Source organism: Macrotis lagotis, chromosome 2, assembly GCF_037893015.1.
Source record: "Macrotis lagotis isolate mMagLag1 chromosome 2, bilby.v1.9.chrom.fasta, whole genome shotgun sequence".
Lineage (NCBI taxonomy): Eukaryota > Metazoa > Chordata > Mammalia > Peramelemorphia > Peramelidae > Macrotis > Macrotis lagotis.
The window spans coordinates 39,154,499-39,172,639 of record NC_133659.1 but is presented as its reverse complement, the minus strand read 5'-3'; the positions used below and the strand labels follow the sequence as shown (position 1 = coordinate 39,172,639).

General features: G+C 37.8%; 1 protein-coding gene across 6 annotated transcripts in view; it reads right to left on the bottom strand.

Moving 5' to 3' along the window:
* Positions 1–13,949: 13,949 nt before the first annotated feature.
* LOC141512630 (guanylate-binding protein 7-like) overlaps positions 13,950–18,141 on the bottom strand; it is a 32,086-nt gene continuing 27,894 nt past the window's right edge. For all 6 annotated transcript variants that reach the window (XM_074221721.1, XM_074221722.1, XM_074221723.1 and 3 more), the window contains one exon: positions 13,950–16,497. In XM_074221721.1, coding sequence (XP_074077822.1) covers positions 16,375–16,497 — 123 coding nt within the window. In that variant the 3' untranslated portion in view covers positions 13,950–16,374. The remainder of the gene's footprint in view (positions 16,498–18,141) is intronic.

Here is an 18,141-nt window from a genome sequence, read left to right as displayed (position 1 = left end):
AGCTGGGCTCCTGTCCTGTCAGCTGGGTGACCAAGGACTTGACATCTCTGCACCTCAGCTTCCTCATCTGTGCAATGGGCACAATAGTACAAGTTGCTGTGTGACTTAAATGAGATTCTTCTCCTAAAGCACTTAGTGAAACTCAAAGGGTGATTCATATGCTAGCTAGTGCTATTATTCTTCCTGCTTTCCCTGTTTATTCTTTTTAAGGTTTAGCTTGGACATGCTAATGAATTAGCTCCAACTATTCTCCCTCTCATGGGTCACTGTCTTCTTGTGGTGGTACTGAGTCCTGGCTGACAATAGATGAACCACTGGAGAAGGACATGGCAAACCACTGTAGCATCTTTGCCAAGAAGACAATTGGTCAATGGGCTGATGAAGAGTCAAAGAAGAATGAACAACTCAATATAAGAGCAGCCCTTGCTCAACCAGCAATTTCCCCAAGTAGAATACAATGCTTTGGAGACAGTCTTGGAAACTTTTCAAGCATTCTCTTAGTAGCTACTGAACAGGGGTGAGCCCACAGAAACCCAGGGACCCAGAAGAAGGACCATCCCTACTGCCCATGCCTCTAGCCCCACCTAGAGGAAGAAGGGTCATCCTCAGAGTGGTGCATACTTACCTGAAGTGTTCTGGGAACTCATGCTGCCCTGCTTCTGAACAGTACACTTCCTAGATGAAACTCAGGTGCCTATGCAAACTTTTCCCAAGTGACAGAGGACCAGGCCATAGATGCTTGAAATCTAATTCTAGAGTGGTTTTCACTTCACTAGGCTGAGAATCATTTATTCGACTTCTATAAGAGACCTGCAGAAACCACATTGCCCCCTTTCCTACCTCTACATACATGACATTTCACCTCCACTTAGACTAATAAGAAAATGTGATACACAGAGTTTAAAGTCCAGGTCTCCCATATCTTGACTCTGTCCTCTTTCCTTTAGGCTTATCTTTATTGGTCTTCTGAGGAATGGTACATGGACATAAGCCTGTCACCCTCAACAGGTGGCACTGCATTGGGGAAAGGGGGTGAGTAGCTGGGTCTCCAGAACACCAAGCCAGGAGTCAATACTGGGCTTCCAAATAAGGAACTAAGGTCATAGGAAGCTGTTTGTAGAAAGCAAAGTAAGCAAATGTGTCTTGTTCAAGTTTGCCCCTTTTCCCTTTCTCACTGAGTGCTTCCTTTCTTTTTTCTTTTTTAAAGATCCAGATTTTATATTATTACAATAATTTTATTATAAGAATAAAAATAAACCCCCTTCCCCCCAAAAGATGAGTAATCTCAAGGATAGTGAGAGAAAAAAATGTACCTCAGTCTGTGTTCAGATTCCAATGGCTCAGCCTCTGGGGTGAGTTGCTTTCTTTATCATAAGTCTACCAAAGAAGTTGCTGCAATATTTTTCCCACATTTGCTATTACTAGCTGTATTTCCCTCTACTCTATTCCTCCCCACTCTCATTTTTTTCTATTTTCTCTCTCCCTTTTATCCTGGCCCTGTCCAAAAGTGTGTTGTATCTAAGTATCCCCCTCCTCAGTCTTCCCCGATTGTATTACCTATTTCCCCCTTCCCTCCCCACATTCCCCCTTATCCCCCTTATCTAATCCTTTTCTTCTCATTTTTCTCTAGGGTAAGATAGATTTCTCTACCCTATTAATTATGTATGTTATTTCCTCTCTGAGCTATTTCTGATGAGAATGAATACTCACTCATTCCTCCTTGCCTTCCCTCTTTCCACTCCATTCAAAAAGCTTTTTCTTGACTCTTATGTGAAATTTCTTAGCTTCTTCTTTATCTCCTTTCCCTTCCTCCCAGTACTTTCCTTTATCACCCATTGACTCCATCTTTTTACTATATTATACTATTATATTCTGCTCCTTCCTGCGCCCTGTCTATATATGCTCCTTCTAACAGCTCTTATAAATGAGAAAGATCATATGAGTTATCAGTATCTTCTTCTCATGCAGGAATACAAACAGTTCAATATCATTAAGTTCCTCATAGTTAGTCCTTCTCATCCACCCCTTCTATGGTTCACCAGAGTCCTGTACTTGGAGATCAAACTTTCTGTCCAGCTCTGGCTGTTTCAATAGGAAGGTTTGAAAGAGTTAAATAGAAATTTTGGACATCAAACAGGAAGCTCAAGAGACACAGGAAAAAGTTAAAAAAGGGTAAAAAAACTGCTATCCAATAATTTGAAAGTGGCTATATTCCCACCTGGGAGAAAGCTTCTCATAACTCTTGAGAATTGTAACTCTATTAGAGAGAATATACTTAGCCAAAAGTGACAGAAATGCATGATTTATCCACAAAACTGCTATCCATTAAAATGGGATTGGCTATATCCCTACCTGGGAAAAAGACTCTAATAATTCTCAAGAATTATAACTCTATTAGAGAGAATATACTTAACCAGAAGTAAAGGACACTTATGACTTTTCTATGACTCAGAAAGATTTAAAAACAATACCTCCTCAAAAATGGGGACAGTAAGTAGATGGGAGGAGGGCGGAGAATGAATGGGGTAAATCTTATTACATTAAGAGGTACAAAGGAACTATTGAAATAGGGGAGAATAAAGGAGGAGGTGAGAACTGCCTGAATCTTACTGTCATCAGATTTGGCTTAAAATTAACATACAACACAATAAGTTAAGAAAGCTATCTTTCAAGTATTAACAGGGGAAAAAAGGGGAGGGGAGGTAAAGGGGAGCTAACAGAAAGAAGGGAAGGAAGAACGGGCAAAGGAAAAGAGGAAAGAAAGGGGAGCGGGTTGCATATAGGAAGGCAGACACACTGAAGGTAGTAGTATTCAGAAACAAAACACTGGGTCATATGGATAAAGTGAAAAAAGAGGAAAATACAAAGAGAAGGAAGTTAGCATGGAGGGCAATAAAGAAGTCACAATTATAACTTTGAATGTGCATGGAATGAACTCTCCCCTAAAATGTAAGCAAATAGCAATAAATTCTGGATTAAAAACCAGAAGCTTACAATGCATTGCTTAGAAGAAACTCATTTGAAGCAGAGAGATACATATAATGGTAAAATGTTGGAGCAAAATATATTTTGCTTCTGCTAAAGTGAGAAAAGCAGGAGTAGCAATCCTTATCTCTGACAAAACTGCTGCAAAAATAGATAGCATTAAAAGACAAAAGAAAGGAAATTATATCCTCCTAAATGGTACCATAGACAATAAAGTAATTTCAATATTAAATATGTATGCACCCAATGGTATAAGATCCAGATTCTTAGAGGAAGAGTTGAAGGAGTTACAGGAAGACACAAACAGCATGACTCTATTAGTGGGTGACTTTAACCTCCCATTCTTAGATTTAGATAAAGCCTACCATAAGATAATCAAGAAGGAAGTTAAGGAGGCAAATAGTTTTATAGAAAACTTAGATATGATAGACATATTAAGGAAATTGAATAGGGATAGAAAATTACAAACCTGTTTTTCTGTACTACATGGCACTCACACAAAAACTGACCATCTCCTTCGGCATAAAACTCTAACAATCAATTGCAGAAATGCAGAAAAAGTTAATACATCTTTCTCTGTTCGTAAACCAATAAACATCACATGCAATATTGGGACAAAGAGATATAGACTCAAAACTAATTGGAAACTGAATAATCTCATTTTAAAGAATGAGTGGATCAAACAAAAAATTATAAAAAGAATTAATTATTTCATCCTAGATAATGATAATAATAAAACAGCATACCAAATCCTATGGGATTCACACAAGGCAGCTGTCAGGGGATATATTATATCTTTAAATGCTTACATGAATAAATTAGAGAAAGAGGGAATCAATGAACTAAATATGCAACTGAAACATTAGAGAAAGAACACATTAAAAAACCTCAATTAAATACCAAATTAGAAATTCTAATGGAATTCTATATGCTATCCAATAAGATAAGATTGGCTATATTCCTACTTGGGAGACAGACTCTAATAACTCTTGAGAATTGTAACTCTATTAGAGAGAATATACTTAGCCAGAAGGACACTGATGACTTTTCTGTGACTCAGGTAGAATGATTTAAAAACATTACCTCCTTGAAAAGGGGAACAATAAGGAGATATTAATAAAAGTGAAAGCAAGAAAACTATTGAACTAATATCTAAAACAATGAGATGGTTTTATTAAAAGAAATAAATTTGATAAACCACTTGTCAATTTGATTTAAAAAAGAAAGAAGAAAACCAAATTGCTATTATCAGAAATAATAAAGATAACCTCACCACCAATGAGGAGGAAATTAAAGTAGTAATTCAGAATTATTTTGCCTAACTCTATGCCAATAAATTTGATAATCTAAATGAAATGGATGAATATTTGCAAAAATATAAGTTGTGCAGGTTAAATGAATAGGAAATTAAATACCCAAATAGCCATATCTTAGAAAAAGAAAATCAACAACCCATTATTGAATGCCTTAATAAAAAATATCTTCAGGGCCACATAGATTCACAAGTGAATTCTATCAAACATTTATGGAACAATTGCTTCTAATTCTGTATAAACATTTTGGAAAAATAGGTGAAGACAGAAATCTGTCTAACTCTTTTTATGACACCAATATAGTGCTGATACCCAAATCAGGAAGAGTTAAAAAAAGAGAAAGAAATTATAGACCTATCTCCACGATGAATATAGATGCAAAAATCTTAAATAAAATCTTAGCAACATATTTACAACAAGTTATCACTAGGATAATACATTATGATCAATTAGGATTGATCCCAGGAATTCAGGGTTGGTTCAATATTAGGAAAACTATTAGTATAATTAATTATATCAATAACAAACCTATTAGAAATCATATGATAATATCAACAGATGCTGAAAAAGACAAAATACAGCACACATTCCTACTAAAACACCAGAAAGATAGGAATAAATGGATTGTTCCTAAGAATGATTTGTAGCATGTATCTGAAACCATCAACAAGCATTATATGCAATGGGGATAGGCAAGAGGAATTCCCAGTAAGATCAGGGGTGAAACAAGTATGCCCATTTTCACCACTACTATCCAATATTGTATTAGAAATGTTAACTTCAGTGATCAGAGAAGAAAAAGAAATTACAGGAATTAGAACTGGGAAGGAAGAGACAAAACTTTCACTCTTTGCAGATGGCATGATGGTATACATAGAGAACCCCCCAAAATTATCTAAAAAACTACTAGAAATAATTAGAAATTTAGCAAAGTTGCAGGATATATAATAAATGCTCATAAATCTTCAACATCATTTCATCATATGAATTTAGTAAGATGCAGCAGAAAGAGCTAGAAAAGAGGAAACCCCATTCAAAGTAACCTCGGATAATACAAAATACCTGGGAGTCTACCTGACAAGGGATACTCAGAAATTATTTAAAACAATTATAAAACACTTCTCACACAAATAAAATCAGATTTAATACCTGGCAAATATCAACTGCTCATGTATAGGTGGAGCTAGTATAATAATAATGACAATTTTACCAAAATTAAACTAGTTGTGCAGTGTCCTACCAATCAAAATTCAAAAAAAAATACTTTTATGAGTTAGGAAAAATTGTAAGCAAATTCATACAGAGAAATAAAAAGTCAAGAATTTCCTGGGATTCAATGAAAAAAGTGCAAAAGATGGTGGCTTAGCCTTAACAGATCTACAGTTATATTATAAAGCATCTGTCATCAAAAATGTCTGGTACTGGCTATGAAATAGAGGGGTGGATCACTGGAATAGAGTAGGTGCAATAGCAGGATATATAGGAATAAAACCTCTCTCTTTGATAAAATCTGCTGGGAAAATTGGAAGTTAGTATAGAAGAAACTTTGATTAGCCCAACACCTCACACCCTATACCAAGATAAGTTCAAAATGAATACAGGATTTAGATATTAAAAACAATATCATGAGCAAACTAGAAGCTCAAGAAATAGTTTGCACGTCAGATCTATGGAAAGACAAGCAGTTTATAACAAAGGAAGAGATGGAGAACATCATTAAAAACACACTAGACAGTTTTGATTATGTTAAATTATAAAACTTTTGCACAGAAAACTCACTGTAACCAAGATTTAAGCAAATTTAGTTAATATGGGAAATGATTTTTACAACTATTGCTTCTGACAAAGGATTCATTTCTAAAATATCCAGTGAACTGAGTCAAATTTTCATAAAAAGCCATTCTCCAATTGACAAATGGGCAAAGGATATGCAAACACAATTTACAGATGGGGAAATCAAAGCAATCCATAGTCATATCAAAAATTGTACTAAATCACTACTTATTAGAGAATGCAAATTAAAGTATCTCTGCGGTATGACCTCATACCTCTCAGACTGGCCAATATGACTCAGAAGGATAATGGTCAATCTTGAAAGGCATGTGGGAAATCTGGGACACTAATACATTAATGATGGAGCTGTGACCCCATCCAAACTTTCTGGAGAGCAATTTGGAATTATGCCCAAAGGGCAATGAAGATGTGTATACCATTTGGTCCAGCAATACCACTACTGGGTCTATACCCTGAAGAGATTATGAAAAAGGGTAAAAATTTCACTTTTACAAAAATATTCATAGCAGCCCTGTTTGTGGTAGCAAAGAATTGAAAATTATGTGAATGTCCTTCAATTGTAGAATGGCTTAATCAACTGTGCTATATGTATGTCATGAAACACTAATGTTCTATTAGAAACCGGGAGGGATGGGAATTCAGAGAAACCTGAAAAAATTTGCATGGACTGATGCTGAGCGAGATGAGCAGAACCAGAAGGACATTGTATACCCTGACAAGCAACATGGTGTGATGATTAAACTTAGTGGACTTGCTCATTCCATCAGTTCAACAATCAGATGCAATTTTGGGGTATCTGCGATGGAAAATATCATCTGTATTCAGAGCACGAATTGTGGCGTTTCAACAACACCAAAGACTTTTACCTTTTAATTTAAAAAAAAAAAACACATTTCTTATTATGTAATTTTGTTATCTCTTATACTTCATTTTTCTTTGTTAAGAGTATGATTTCTCTCTCGTCACATTCAATATAGATCAATGTATACCCATGTAAACAAATTAAAGAGCAACAGCCTGCCTTCTGTGGTGGGTGGGAGAGAGAGCAAGAGTAGGGTAAAAACTGTAAAACTCAAAACAAATAAAATCTTTCTTTTATTTAAAAAAAAGAAAAGAGAAACAAGAAAAAGAAAAAAGTTCAATTTAGATGTTAAAAAATATTTCTACCTTTCTTCATTTGATTATGAAATTTTAGTTCCCTAATACACATTCAGTTTTTGATTCAGTGCCTTGTACTGCAGGAATAATGGTTTATTCCTTTTTATTGTCATTCAATTTTCCCCATATAGCTATCACATCTAACTTTTTTACACCTTATTTTATCTCCTTAACTTTTTTCTTGTTTATTTTTGATTAGATTTATCTAATTCTGAGAGACATAGGTTGAGGTACCCCACCAGTAGAAATTTGCTTTCTGTGTCATCCTGTAACTCATTTTGCATCTCCTCTAAGAATTTGGATGCTATACTGTTTGATGCATCCATATTGAATATTAAATTATTTCATCATCTTTGGTACCTTTTGAGCAGATATGGTTTCCTTCCTTATCCCTTTTAGTGAGATTTGTTTTTAAAATTGCTTTCTCTGAAATAAGAATTATTACCCCTGCTTTTTTTCACTTCATTTGAAGCATAAATAATCTGCATCAGTCATTTACCCTGCTTCAAATATGTTTCTTATAAGCAGCATATTGTAGAATTATGGTTTTTTATTCCATTCTGCTATCTGTTTCCATTTTATGGGATAAATCATCCAATCCACATTCACAGTTATTATTATTGTCTTTATTACTTTCCATGTTATCTCCCCTCCATTTGTTCTTTTTTCCTCCTCCCTTCACGCTAACCTCTTCACTAATGCTTTTCTTCTAAGTACCTCCTCCCTCAATCGGCCCCCCTTCTATCAGTCACCCTCCCTTTTCTTCCCTCTTTCCCTTTCCTCTTCATCTTTCCATCCCATCTAATTCCTCCTTCTCTTCCCCTCCTAATACTTGAGTGCTAAGATAAATTTCTAAACCCAATTGAGTGTATGTGTTATTCCCACTTTAAGCTAAATTCAATGAGAGTAGTATTCAAGGAGTTCTCACCCCCTCTCTTCTATCTCTGTGCTGAAATAGGAATTTTGTGCCTCTGCATGTGATGTAATTTACCCTATTTTGTCTGCCCTTTCTCTCAATCTCAATAAAATCCCCTCCCCTTTTGAATGTCTCAATTTTTTAAAACATTCTATCAAAATCAAGTTATGTTCATACTTTCAACCTCAGCATGCTCTCTCTAATAGAATTACAGTTTCTAAGAGTTTTGAGAATTTTCATCCCATGTAGGCTTGTAAGCAGTTTAACCTTATTGAGTAGCAGTCTTTTCCTTTTTCCCATTTATCTTTTCATGTATCTCTTGTGTCTCCTATTTGAAGATGAGATTTCTGGTTCTGTTTGCTCCGGTCTTTTCATCAGGAAAGTTTGAAAGTTACCCATTTCATTAAATGTCCATCTTTTCCCCTGAAAAGATATGCACAATTTGGTGGGTAGGTGATTCTTGGTTTTATTCCAAGTCCTGTAACCTCTGTTATATCATATTCCAAGACTTTCAGTCCTTTAATTTGGATGCAGCCAGATCCTATGTAATCCTCACCATGTCTCTTTAGTATTTGAATTGCTTCTTTCTGGACACTTGGAGAATTTTCTCCTTATTCTGATCATTCTATAGTTTGGCTGCAATATTCCTTGGCATTTTCATTTTGAGATCCCTTTTCACTTGGTGATGATTGGATTCCTTCAATGACTATTTTACCTTCTGGTTCCAGATATCAGGGCAGTTCATGAGGATTTACTGAAGAATGAAAACCAGGCTCTTTTTCAATCCTGGCTTTCAGGTAGTATAATTAATATCAAATTATGTCTGCTGAGCATGGAAAGAATTACATAAATTGATGCTGAACCAAGAGAATATAGTACATATTAGCAACATTGTGAATTGATCAAATATATGGATTATATGGATTCAGCTCCTCTCAGTGGTCTGGGGAGCTAGGATAACTCTGGGAGATCTGTTATGGACAACCCCATCCACACCCAGATTAAAACACACACACAAAATCCAAATGAATCCGCTGTTCACCTTTTAAAAATTTGTCGCATATTTTCCCTTCATATCCCATGGTTTTCTTTCTTTTTCCTTAGTCCTAATACCTTAAATACAAAATGATTACTATGTAAACATGTTAAACACAAATGTATGTGCACAACATTCACTAGACTGAGGGGCTGGAGGGGGAGGGAGAGTGCAAGAAAAGTGTATAATTTATAAATAATGTGAGTGGATGAATGTTGAAAAATCTTTCCACGTAATTGGAAAAAATAAAATATCAATCAGAAATTCTCTCTCCATTTATTATCCTCCATTGCCCAGTTCAACTGTTTACCAATGAGGTATTTTACTTTTTTGTTCTATTTTTAATTTTTTAATTTTATTTAACAGGTTTCTCATTAAATTCTTAGTTTCCATTATTCCTAATCTATTTTTCAAGGAAGTATTTTCTTCCTTCAACTCTTGCATCTCCCTGTCCATTTGGTCAATTCTATTTTTTTAATAGTTATTCTCATTTTGTACAAATAAGTTTTTTTTGCATTAATAAAACATTCTTGTTTAAGAGTAAACAAAATACCCCCTCCCCCCATAAATATAGACTTGCTTGAGCAATAAAGTAAAGGGGAGAGAAAAAAAATTAAAATTAAAAGAATAATAGTAATAATTGTAGGTATGGCCAGGTGGCGCAATGGATGGAGCACCAGCCCTGGAGCCATGAGCACCCGAGCCCACATCCGTCCCCGTAGGCCCAACCATCCCCCAGCCTAGTGACATGCAAGCCACCTGAACCCCACTGCCCTGTAAAAACCAAAAAAGAAAAAAGAAAAAAAGACCCAAAATAAAATAAAATAGTATTAGTAGTAGGGGTGGCTGGGTGGCAAACAGAGCATTGGCCCTTAAGCCAGGAGCACCCGGGTCCAAATCCGGCCTCAGACAACCAACAATCATCCTGCTATGCTTCTCCAGGCAGGCCACCCATCCCCATTTGCCCTGCAACCCCCCCAAATAATAATAATAAAAAATGTGCTTGAGTCTTTGTTCCAACACCAACAACTCTGTCATGGATGGATCACATTCTTTATGATAAGTCCATCGCAAAAGTTACTTTCATATTTTTCCACAGTTGCCATTGCTGATCGCAACTCCCTCCTTCCGTATTTCTCCACTACCATGTACTATATTTTCTCTCTCCTTTCACTCTGACTCTGCTGTAGGGTAGCAGAGTGGTGCAGCAGACAGATCCCTGGTCCTGGGGCCAAGAAGCCCTGAGCCTCCACACCACCCCTTAGACCCAGCATCTACCTGGTCCTATGGTACAGGATACGCCATCCAATCCCAGCCCCTTGCAAGAAGTGAAAAAGAAAATGTGTTATATCTCACCACTCTCCCCCCATGGTCCATACTCTCCTCCTTCATTCAGATCCCCAGCCTTCCCCCTGCTCCCCACTCCTTCTTACTCCAGATGCCTATATCCCATTGAATATATATGCTGTTTCCTCTCCTAGCCACTTCTGATGAGAGGAGAGGTTCCCTCATTTCCCTTTGCCTCCCCCCTTCCATATCATTGCAATAGCTCATTGTAATTTTAAAAAAAATCTTATTATATGAAATATCTTGGCCTATTCCCCCTCTCCTTTTTCTTTCTCCCATTACATTCCCCTTTTTTTCTATTGACTCCAATTTTATACCATATTTTCTGTTCAAATTCAGCTTTCTCCTGTGCTTCAACTATAAAACCTCCCTCTACCTGCTCTACTAACTGAGAAGGTTCATATGACTATTATCAGTGTCACTTTTCTATGCAGGAATACATGCAGTTCATTCTCATTAAGTCCCTCATATTTCCCCCCTCTCCTCCAATCTCCGTGCTTCACCTGAGTCCTGTATCTGAAGATTAAACCTTCTGTTCAGCTCTGGCCGTTCCAAAAGGAACATTTGAAATTCCTCTGGTTCATTGAAAGTCCATCTTTTTCCCTGTAAGAGGATATTCAGCCTTGCTGGGTAGTTGATTCTTGGTTGCATTCTAAGCTCTTTTGCCTTCTGGTATATTATATTCCAAGCCCTATGAGCTTGAAGTGTAGTTGCTGCTAAGTCCTGTGTGATCCTGACTGCAGCTCCATAATAGTTGAACTGTGTCCTTCTGGCTGCTTGTAATATTTTCTCTTTGACTTGGGAGTTCTGGAACTTGGCTATAATATTCCTAGGGGTTGGTTTTTTGGGATCTCTTTCTCAGGGGGATCGGTGGATTCTCTCCATTTCTATTTTGCCCTCTGCTTCTAGAATATCAGGGCAATTTTCCTGTAGCAATTCATTGAAAATGATGTCAAGCTTCTTTTCCTGATCATGACTTTCAGGTATTCCAATAATTTTTAAATTATCTTTTTTAAGGCTGTTTTCCATATCAGTTGTATTTTCAATAAGATATTTTACATTTTCTTCTAATTTTTCATTTTTTTTTTGGTTTTTGAAGTATTGATTACTGATTTCTGGTAAATTCATCAATCTCCCTGAATTCTCTTCTTTGTCTGAAGGATTTCTTCTCCTCAGAGAGTTTTCTTATCTCTTTTTCCATCTGGCCAATTTGGCTTTTTAAGGCATTCTTCTCCTCAATAACTTTTTGTACTGTTTTATCCATTTGACCTAAGCTGGTTTTTAGCATGCTATTTTCTTCAGCATTTTTTTTGGATTTCCTTGACTAAGCTGCTGACTTCATTTTCATGTTTTCCTGCATCTCTCTCATTTCTTTTCCCAGTTTTTCTTCCAACTCCCTCATTTGATTTTCAAAGTATTTTTTGAGCTCTGTCTGAACCTGAGCCCAATTTCTGTTTTTCTAGGAGTCTTTAGATGCAGGAGCTTGTGCTTCCTCATCTTCAGACTGAGTATTTTGATCCTTCTTGGGCTCATGTGCAAAATATTTCTCAATGGTGTTCCTCTTTTTTCTCTGCTTGCTCATTTTCCCAGCCTGAGCCTGGTTTTGGGGTGCTTCCTGAGATTTTGGGACACTCCCACAAGGGTCTCAGTGTGTGAAGCTCTGTCCTCCCTCCTGGTCTGTGAATGACCATATGAGCTCCCCTCTGCCATGGGCTGAGGTGGGGTGGCCCTGCTAGACTGCAATTAGGATCTGAATGTGGTCAGAGCCCCAGAGTCCTGTTCCAGGGGCAGAGGACAGAGCTCTGCAATCTCTCTCTTCACTCCCCTCCCTCAACTCAATGGGCTTATGCCCTGGGGGCTCCTGCTCACCAGCTTTGCCTGTTTCTGTTTCTGGATCTGGGCTGTGGTGGCCACTCTGCTCACTGTGTGCTCTGAGGACTGGGCTCCACGTGCTCGTTCTGGCAGAGGTCCCCTGCTGTTCCCCTGCTTTGTGCTCGTTACTCCATGGGGTGTATCTCAGGAGACTCCCCCGCTGCTGTGAGCTGGGGCTCCTAGCACCCTGGGGCTGCCTCCGGGAGGCTGGAGTCCTTTCACTCTGGCTGGCCACCCCTCCGAAGGGCCGCCCCTCTGACCCTGGGGAACAGAGCCTTTCTGCTCTTTTCCAGGTTACCTTGAGTAGGAGAACAGCCTCACTGGGTCCCTCTGTGGGTTCTGTCTCTCGAAAATTTAGTTAGTGTCCTTAGCTTATAAATTTTATGAGGGATCCTAAGACACTATCCTTTGTTGTCTCTGGTCAATTCTATTTTTAAAACAACTGCTACCTTTTTTCCAACTGCCCTAATATATTTTTAAAGGATTTATTTTCTTATCTCAATTTTTGTTGCAAAGAATTAAAATTTTCTTGCATTTCTTTTCTCATTTTTCCATTTGATTTAAAAAAATCCTATCTGAGTTCTAAGTTCTTCTAGGCTTCATATTCTTCTGCTCTCCTTTTCTGAACTTTTGTTTTGCCCATCTTTATCTCCAAGTAACCTTTCAATGGATCCTGTTTTTCTCTGACTTTTCCTGTTAATGTTGAGATTTGTTATCTATCCCAAGGTTCTTGTGTTGGGGAGATTGCTTACTATCCTTTGGTGGTGAGAGCGCTAGAGAATTGCTAGCTATCTTGGGCTGTTGGTGTTGGGACCTCCTGGGGCAGCCTGTTCCCTACAGTGGGAATGCCTGAGGCTATCTTGGTGTTATCCACAGGCAGACCAATCACTGGGGTAGTCTGAAAAGATTGGAAATACCAAGGACTCTCTCTCTGGACCCACCATCATCAAGGGTAAACTCAGTCTCCTGGGGGGGGGGGGGCAATTGGGAAATGTGGGAACATCTGGGGCCTTCTCTGTATTGTTTACACAATGTCACCAAGCCCTCCTCCTGCCTAGGAATGCCAGAGGCTCATTATCAGGGTCAGGCCATCCAGACCAACCAGGCACATGAACTGAGTGTGGGTTCTGGGCCTCAGCACTGGAGCTTTGCCAGCCCCCTGGAGCAGCCCACCCTTTAGGCAAGTCATAACTCCAAACCCTCCACTCCCACCAACAAGGATCTCAAGTTAGTCCCCTGCCTCATGCCTCCCCCTTGCACTGGGTTTCTGCTCTTTGCCCTTCCCTCCCCCATTCTCCCTCATGACAAACTTGGAGCATGCTTCACTCTGATCTTTTGTGTGTTCTGTCACTCCAAAACCTGTTAAGAACCTTGATTAAGATCAGGAGCAGATTTCCCTCTGGGTTTCTGTCCACCATCTTGACCAGAAATCCTCATTGTGTTTTAATCTTGAAACAAACTTTCAAGCTCCAAGGAAAAAGTTTCAAGAGAAAAAGTGAAAATAATGCCTAGATATGTGAACCTGGACAAATCACCCAACTTCTCAATCTTAGTTCTTTAATCTGTAAAATGGGTACAATACACAATCACATTGATTAGAAGAAAAAATTAAATGGAATGTTTGAAATAAACTTTAAAGTTTAAAAAAAGAAAAGAACCCTTAGCTATTTTTCAAGGCTTCAAGTCTAACTCTTCAGGAATGCTCTACAAGTTTCCTTTTTCATTTAATTCCTTCTTTGCTCTTCCTGCTTTTCTCCTCTCTTCTTTCTAAGGCTTTTTGAAATGCTTCTGTTAGTTTATAGATAAAAAGCCTCTGTAGCAGGGAACTCTTGCTACTCCTCACTCCCTAAATCCAGAATGAGAGACTAAAACAGACTAAAACATACTGTCTGAGAAATGAGGCAAGAACGTAAAGAATCACTGCATGTGCAGGTTCCAACAGGAGTATTTTCTAATACCAAGTCCCCAAACAACCTTCACATGCTTTATATCTACAGGAGAAGCAAAGTCCATGACTTCACATGAATATTTTTAGGTAGAAGAACTATATCCTCCAACCATCAGGGAAGGGTCACTGGCTGTTGGCAGTAAAAAAAAGTGACCATTAGCAAAGCCTCTTTTCTGCTGGCAGTAACTTAATATATAGCAGAAAAGAGGAAGTCATGGGATAACAGATAGAGGGCCAGGCTCAGAGTCAGGAGGACTCCTCTTCCTGAGTTCAAATCTGACCTTAGACACGACCTAGTGGTGAGACTCCAGTCAAGTCACTTCCCCTTGTTTGCCTCTGTTTTCTCATCTGCAAATGACCTGCAGAAGGAAATGGCAAAACTCTCCAGTATTTTTCCCCAAGAAAACTTCAAATGGGGTCATGAGGAACTGTACAAAACTGAAAAGACTGAACAACAACAGCTTCCTGAATTTGCATATAAACATACATTTATGTGTGGATATGTGCATGCATCTGTGGTGTATAATTGTAGGCATGTTCACACTCAAGTACACAGACTCCCTGAAATGTGAGGGGCATTGAAGACCATAATGACTAGCGCTCTCATTTTAAACATGAGAAACATGATGTCCAGTACCTAAGATGACTTGTCTCAAGGACACTCAAGCAGCATTTGAAGCAGAGTTTGCCTGGTTTTTAAAAATTCAATTGTACATGCACATATATGCATTTATGCATTTAAAAGCATTATTCTGAGGCATCCGTAGATTTTGGACAGATTGTCAAAGAAATTCATGAAGTACAAAAAATTAGGAATCCCTGAGCTAAAGAGAGAAATAGACTTAATTGATGGAACCTCCAGGTAGGGGTTCAGGATTACCAATAGAGCTTGTATTTGTGCTCATTATTATAACTTCAGAAAGGAAGGATGAATAAAACTGAATCCATATCACAGTGGACAAAGGAAAAGCCAGGAGATTTGTGGTGGGAGTGAGAGACTGCCCCCTGGATCTTTCCCTATCCCCCACAAATGGGTAAAGCAGATTCACAGGAATAGAGGAGCTGGGAGTGATCTTGCCTGGAGGCTCCTCCTCCTCTCCACCTCCAGCTCCTTCTTCCTCCCCAAATCAAGAGAAGAATCCAAGTGGATAAGTCTAATTCATCTTCCCAGCCATCATTCTCTTACCTTGAAATAAATGAACCTTCTGACATTCATTTGACACAAATGTGTTATTATTCATAAGAAATTGCTATATTTCTGAATATAGCTCTATATGGTATGAATGAATAATTCCTCAAGACAGCATTGTAATAAAAAATTAATTGTCTTCAGAGAAGATTCAACTTCATATAGGTCTCTAGTTAAAAATGAAGACTTGGGCAGAAAATGAAAATGAAAATGAAAGACTCCCCTTTAGTTAAATACAAGGTTAAGGGGACAATGGGCAGGATGTGCAGACCACCAGAATTTCAGATAATAAGGTTGATATGGTTTAGGCCACTAAAGATGTTAATGATTTTCTCTATTCTTTGATTCTATATTAAAAGTCTGATTTCTTTCCAAGTTCTGTAAGATCATTGTGGATGATCCTCACCTATAGATTTATTGGCAAGTCCCAGATAATAAAATTTTATGTTTAATCTATATTTTTCTGTTATATTATTTTAATCCTACTTTTTAAGGTTTCTTACAGTTTTACAATTTATAATGGTGTATTCATATAAATACCAAGAACCCTACTTAATTCAAGAAAAACAAAAAAGAGAAGAGATGACAAAGCCAGTCTATATAGGAATCAAATGCAAAGGTAAAGTTGCACACTTTTCCCCTATTTTAAAATCATTGCAGGACCTTGGGTTGGGGTGGGGGGTAAATCGCACTCTTAGACTTGTAAGCCTTGAATTTTTAATAGCCCTCACAGTACCACTTCACAAATAAATGGAACCTTGAACACACTCCTTCAAGTTAATTTGGGTGTTTACAAGAGGGAGAAGGTCTCAGTCTTCATAATAGAATACAGCTCTCCTCTTCTTTGGGTTTATCCATTTCAGATGTCAGATAATTGATTTCCTCTTGAAGTTGCTCAGCTTCTTTTTTGAATTCTTCTTTTAGTAACTGTCTCTGTTCCTGAAGAGAAACAAATAGGATTCAAGATCATGAAAACAAAAGATACCACATAGAACTCGGAGAATATTGTTCAGATATTCAAGTAAACCTCTCCAGATCCTCAGAATGACCTGTGGAAAGTGTATGCCAGACTGTGAACTTGAGAGAAAAGACCTGGGGAACTGGCCAGAGTGAAAGCATCTGCCACAAGTTTCCCCAGGGTACTGAGGGTAGGTGGAATGTGAGGAGGCAGTGGAAGGCCCTCACCTGAGAGGCCTCTCCAGAAGTGTAGACTAAGAGTCCACACCTGCATCTGCAATAGCTAACAGGTCTGGGGTCTCTGGCAGGAGCTGCTGACATAGAACAGAGCACAGGGTAGATACCAGCACCTGTGCCGCCTTCTGCCTCTGGAAGAGAGGGAGGCAGCTTTAAATCCAGAATTATCTGTCTCTCAAGGTGGTTAAAAAATATTCTTAGAAGTACAAGGAGATAAAAGCAAATTTTATCTGACATATGGAGAACAAGTCAAATAAAAACGCCAAAAAATTAATAAGTTCTATAGTATCACATATTAACTACCATTTGCATAGAACTTGGAGGTTTGCAGAGCATTTTTCTCCCCACACCTCAGTGAAGTTGCATGAAATGACATGCCCATTTTCTAGATGAGGAAACTAAGATATGGGGAGATTATGAGATGATGGGGATTTTCCACAGCCATGTGGTCAGTGTGTGGTATTGGCTTTAGGATTCAGAGTGAGAGAAGACAGGAAAAAGAAAGCAATCAGCACCACAGATGAGAGAAAAAATGTATATAATTGGTGCTCTAAAGAAACCCCAAGGAGCGAAAAAAGAACCAGGGAAGAGGCAGAGGAAGACATAATGGGAGAGTGGAACAAAACAAAAAGAATAAAAAGACACTGGAGAACAATCCCAGATATTCCCCAAACCAAAACCAATATTGAGAAAATCAGGGCGGCAATGGAAGAGAGCTAAAGAAGTTCAAACATTAGATTAATTGTAGGGACTCTGGAAGGTATTGATGAAAACAAAAATCCTACTTCATACTGAAGACATTTGAAAGTAGGAAAGATTTCCCAGAGTGGATCAGAGCTGAGCATGGCACACGAGTGGAAAGAATTCAAAGGGTTTCAGCAAGAAGAAATCAGAAATTCCATCCATCATGAGATACCATTGTGAAATTTCAGAGTAATAAAGGCAATGATTAAAGTGAGGTGAAAGAAAATTGAAATTACCTAAGGGACAAAATAATGGTATGCCTTTCCCAGAGTTCTCAGCCATGCCAGAAAAAAGAAATAGTATGATCTGTTTTGTATAGACATACACCCACACACATGCACGTGTACATATGTGCATATGATCAAAGTCTGGTAATTTTAAATTTTCTGATGTAATTCTTTGCCCTTCAAGAATAAATTATGTATATGTGTATATATATTTCCATTTCTATAAATACAACTGTATAATATATTTATATTGTAAAGATCTATACTCTATGCAAACATGGCTTGAAGAGAAATAATTACACTGAAAAAATAACATATCTATTTATATAAACTTTATATATATTTATATACTAATAAACTATATATTATATATACTCTATATATTATATAAAGTATGTGTATTTTACTCTTGAAGGGA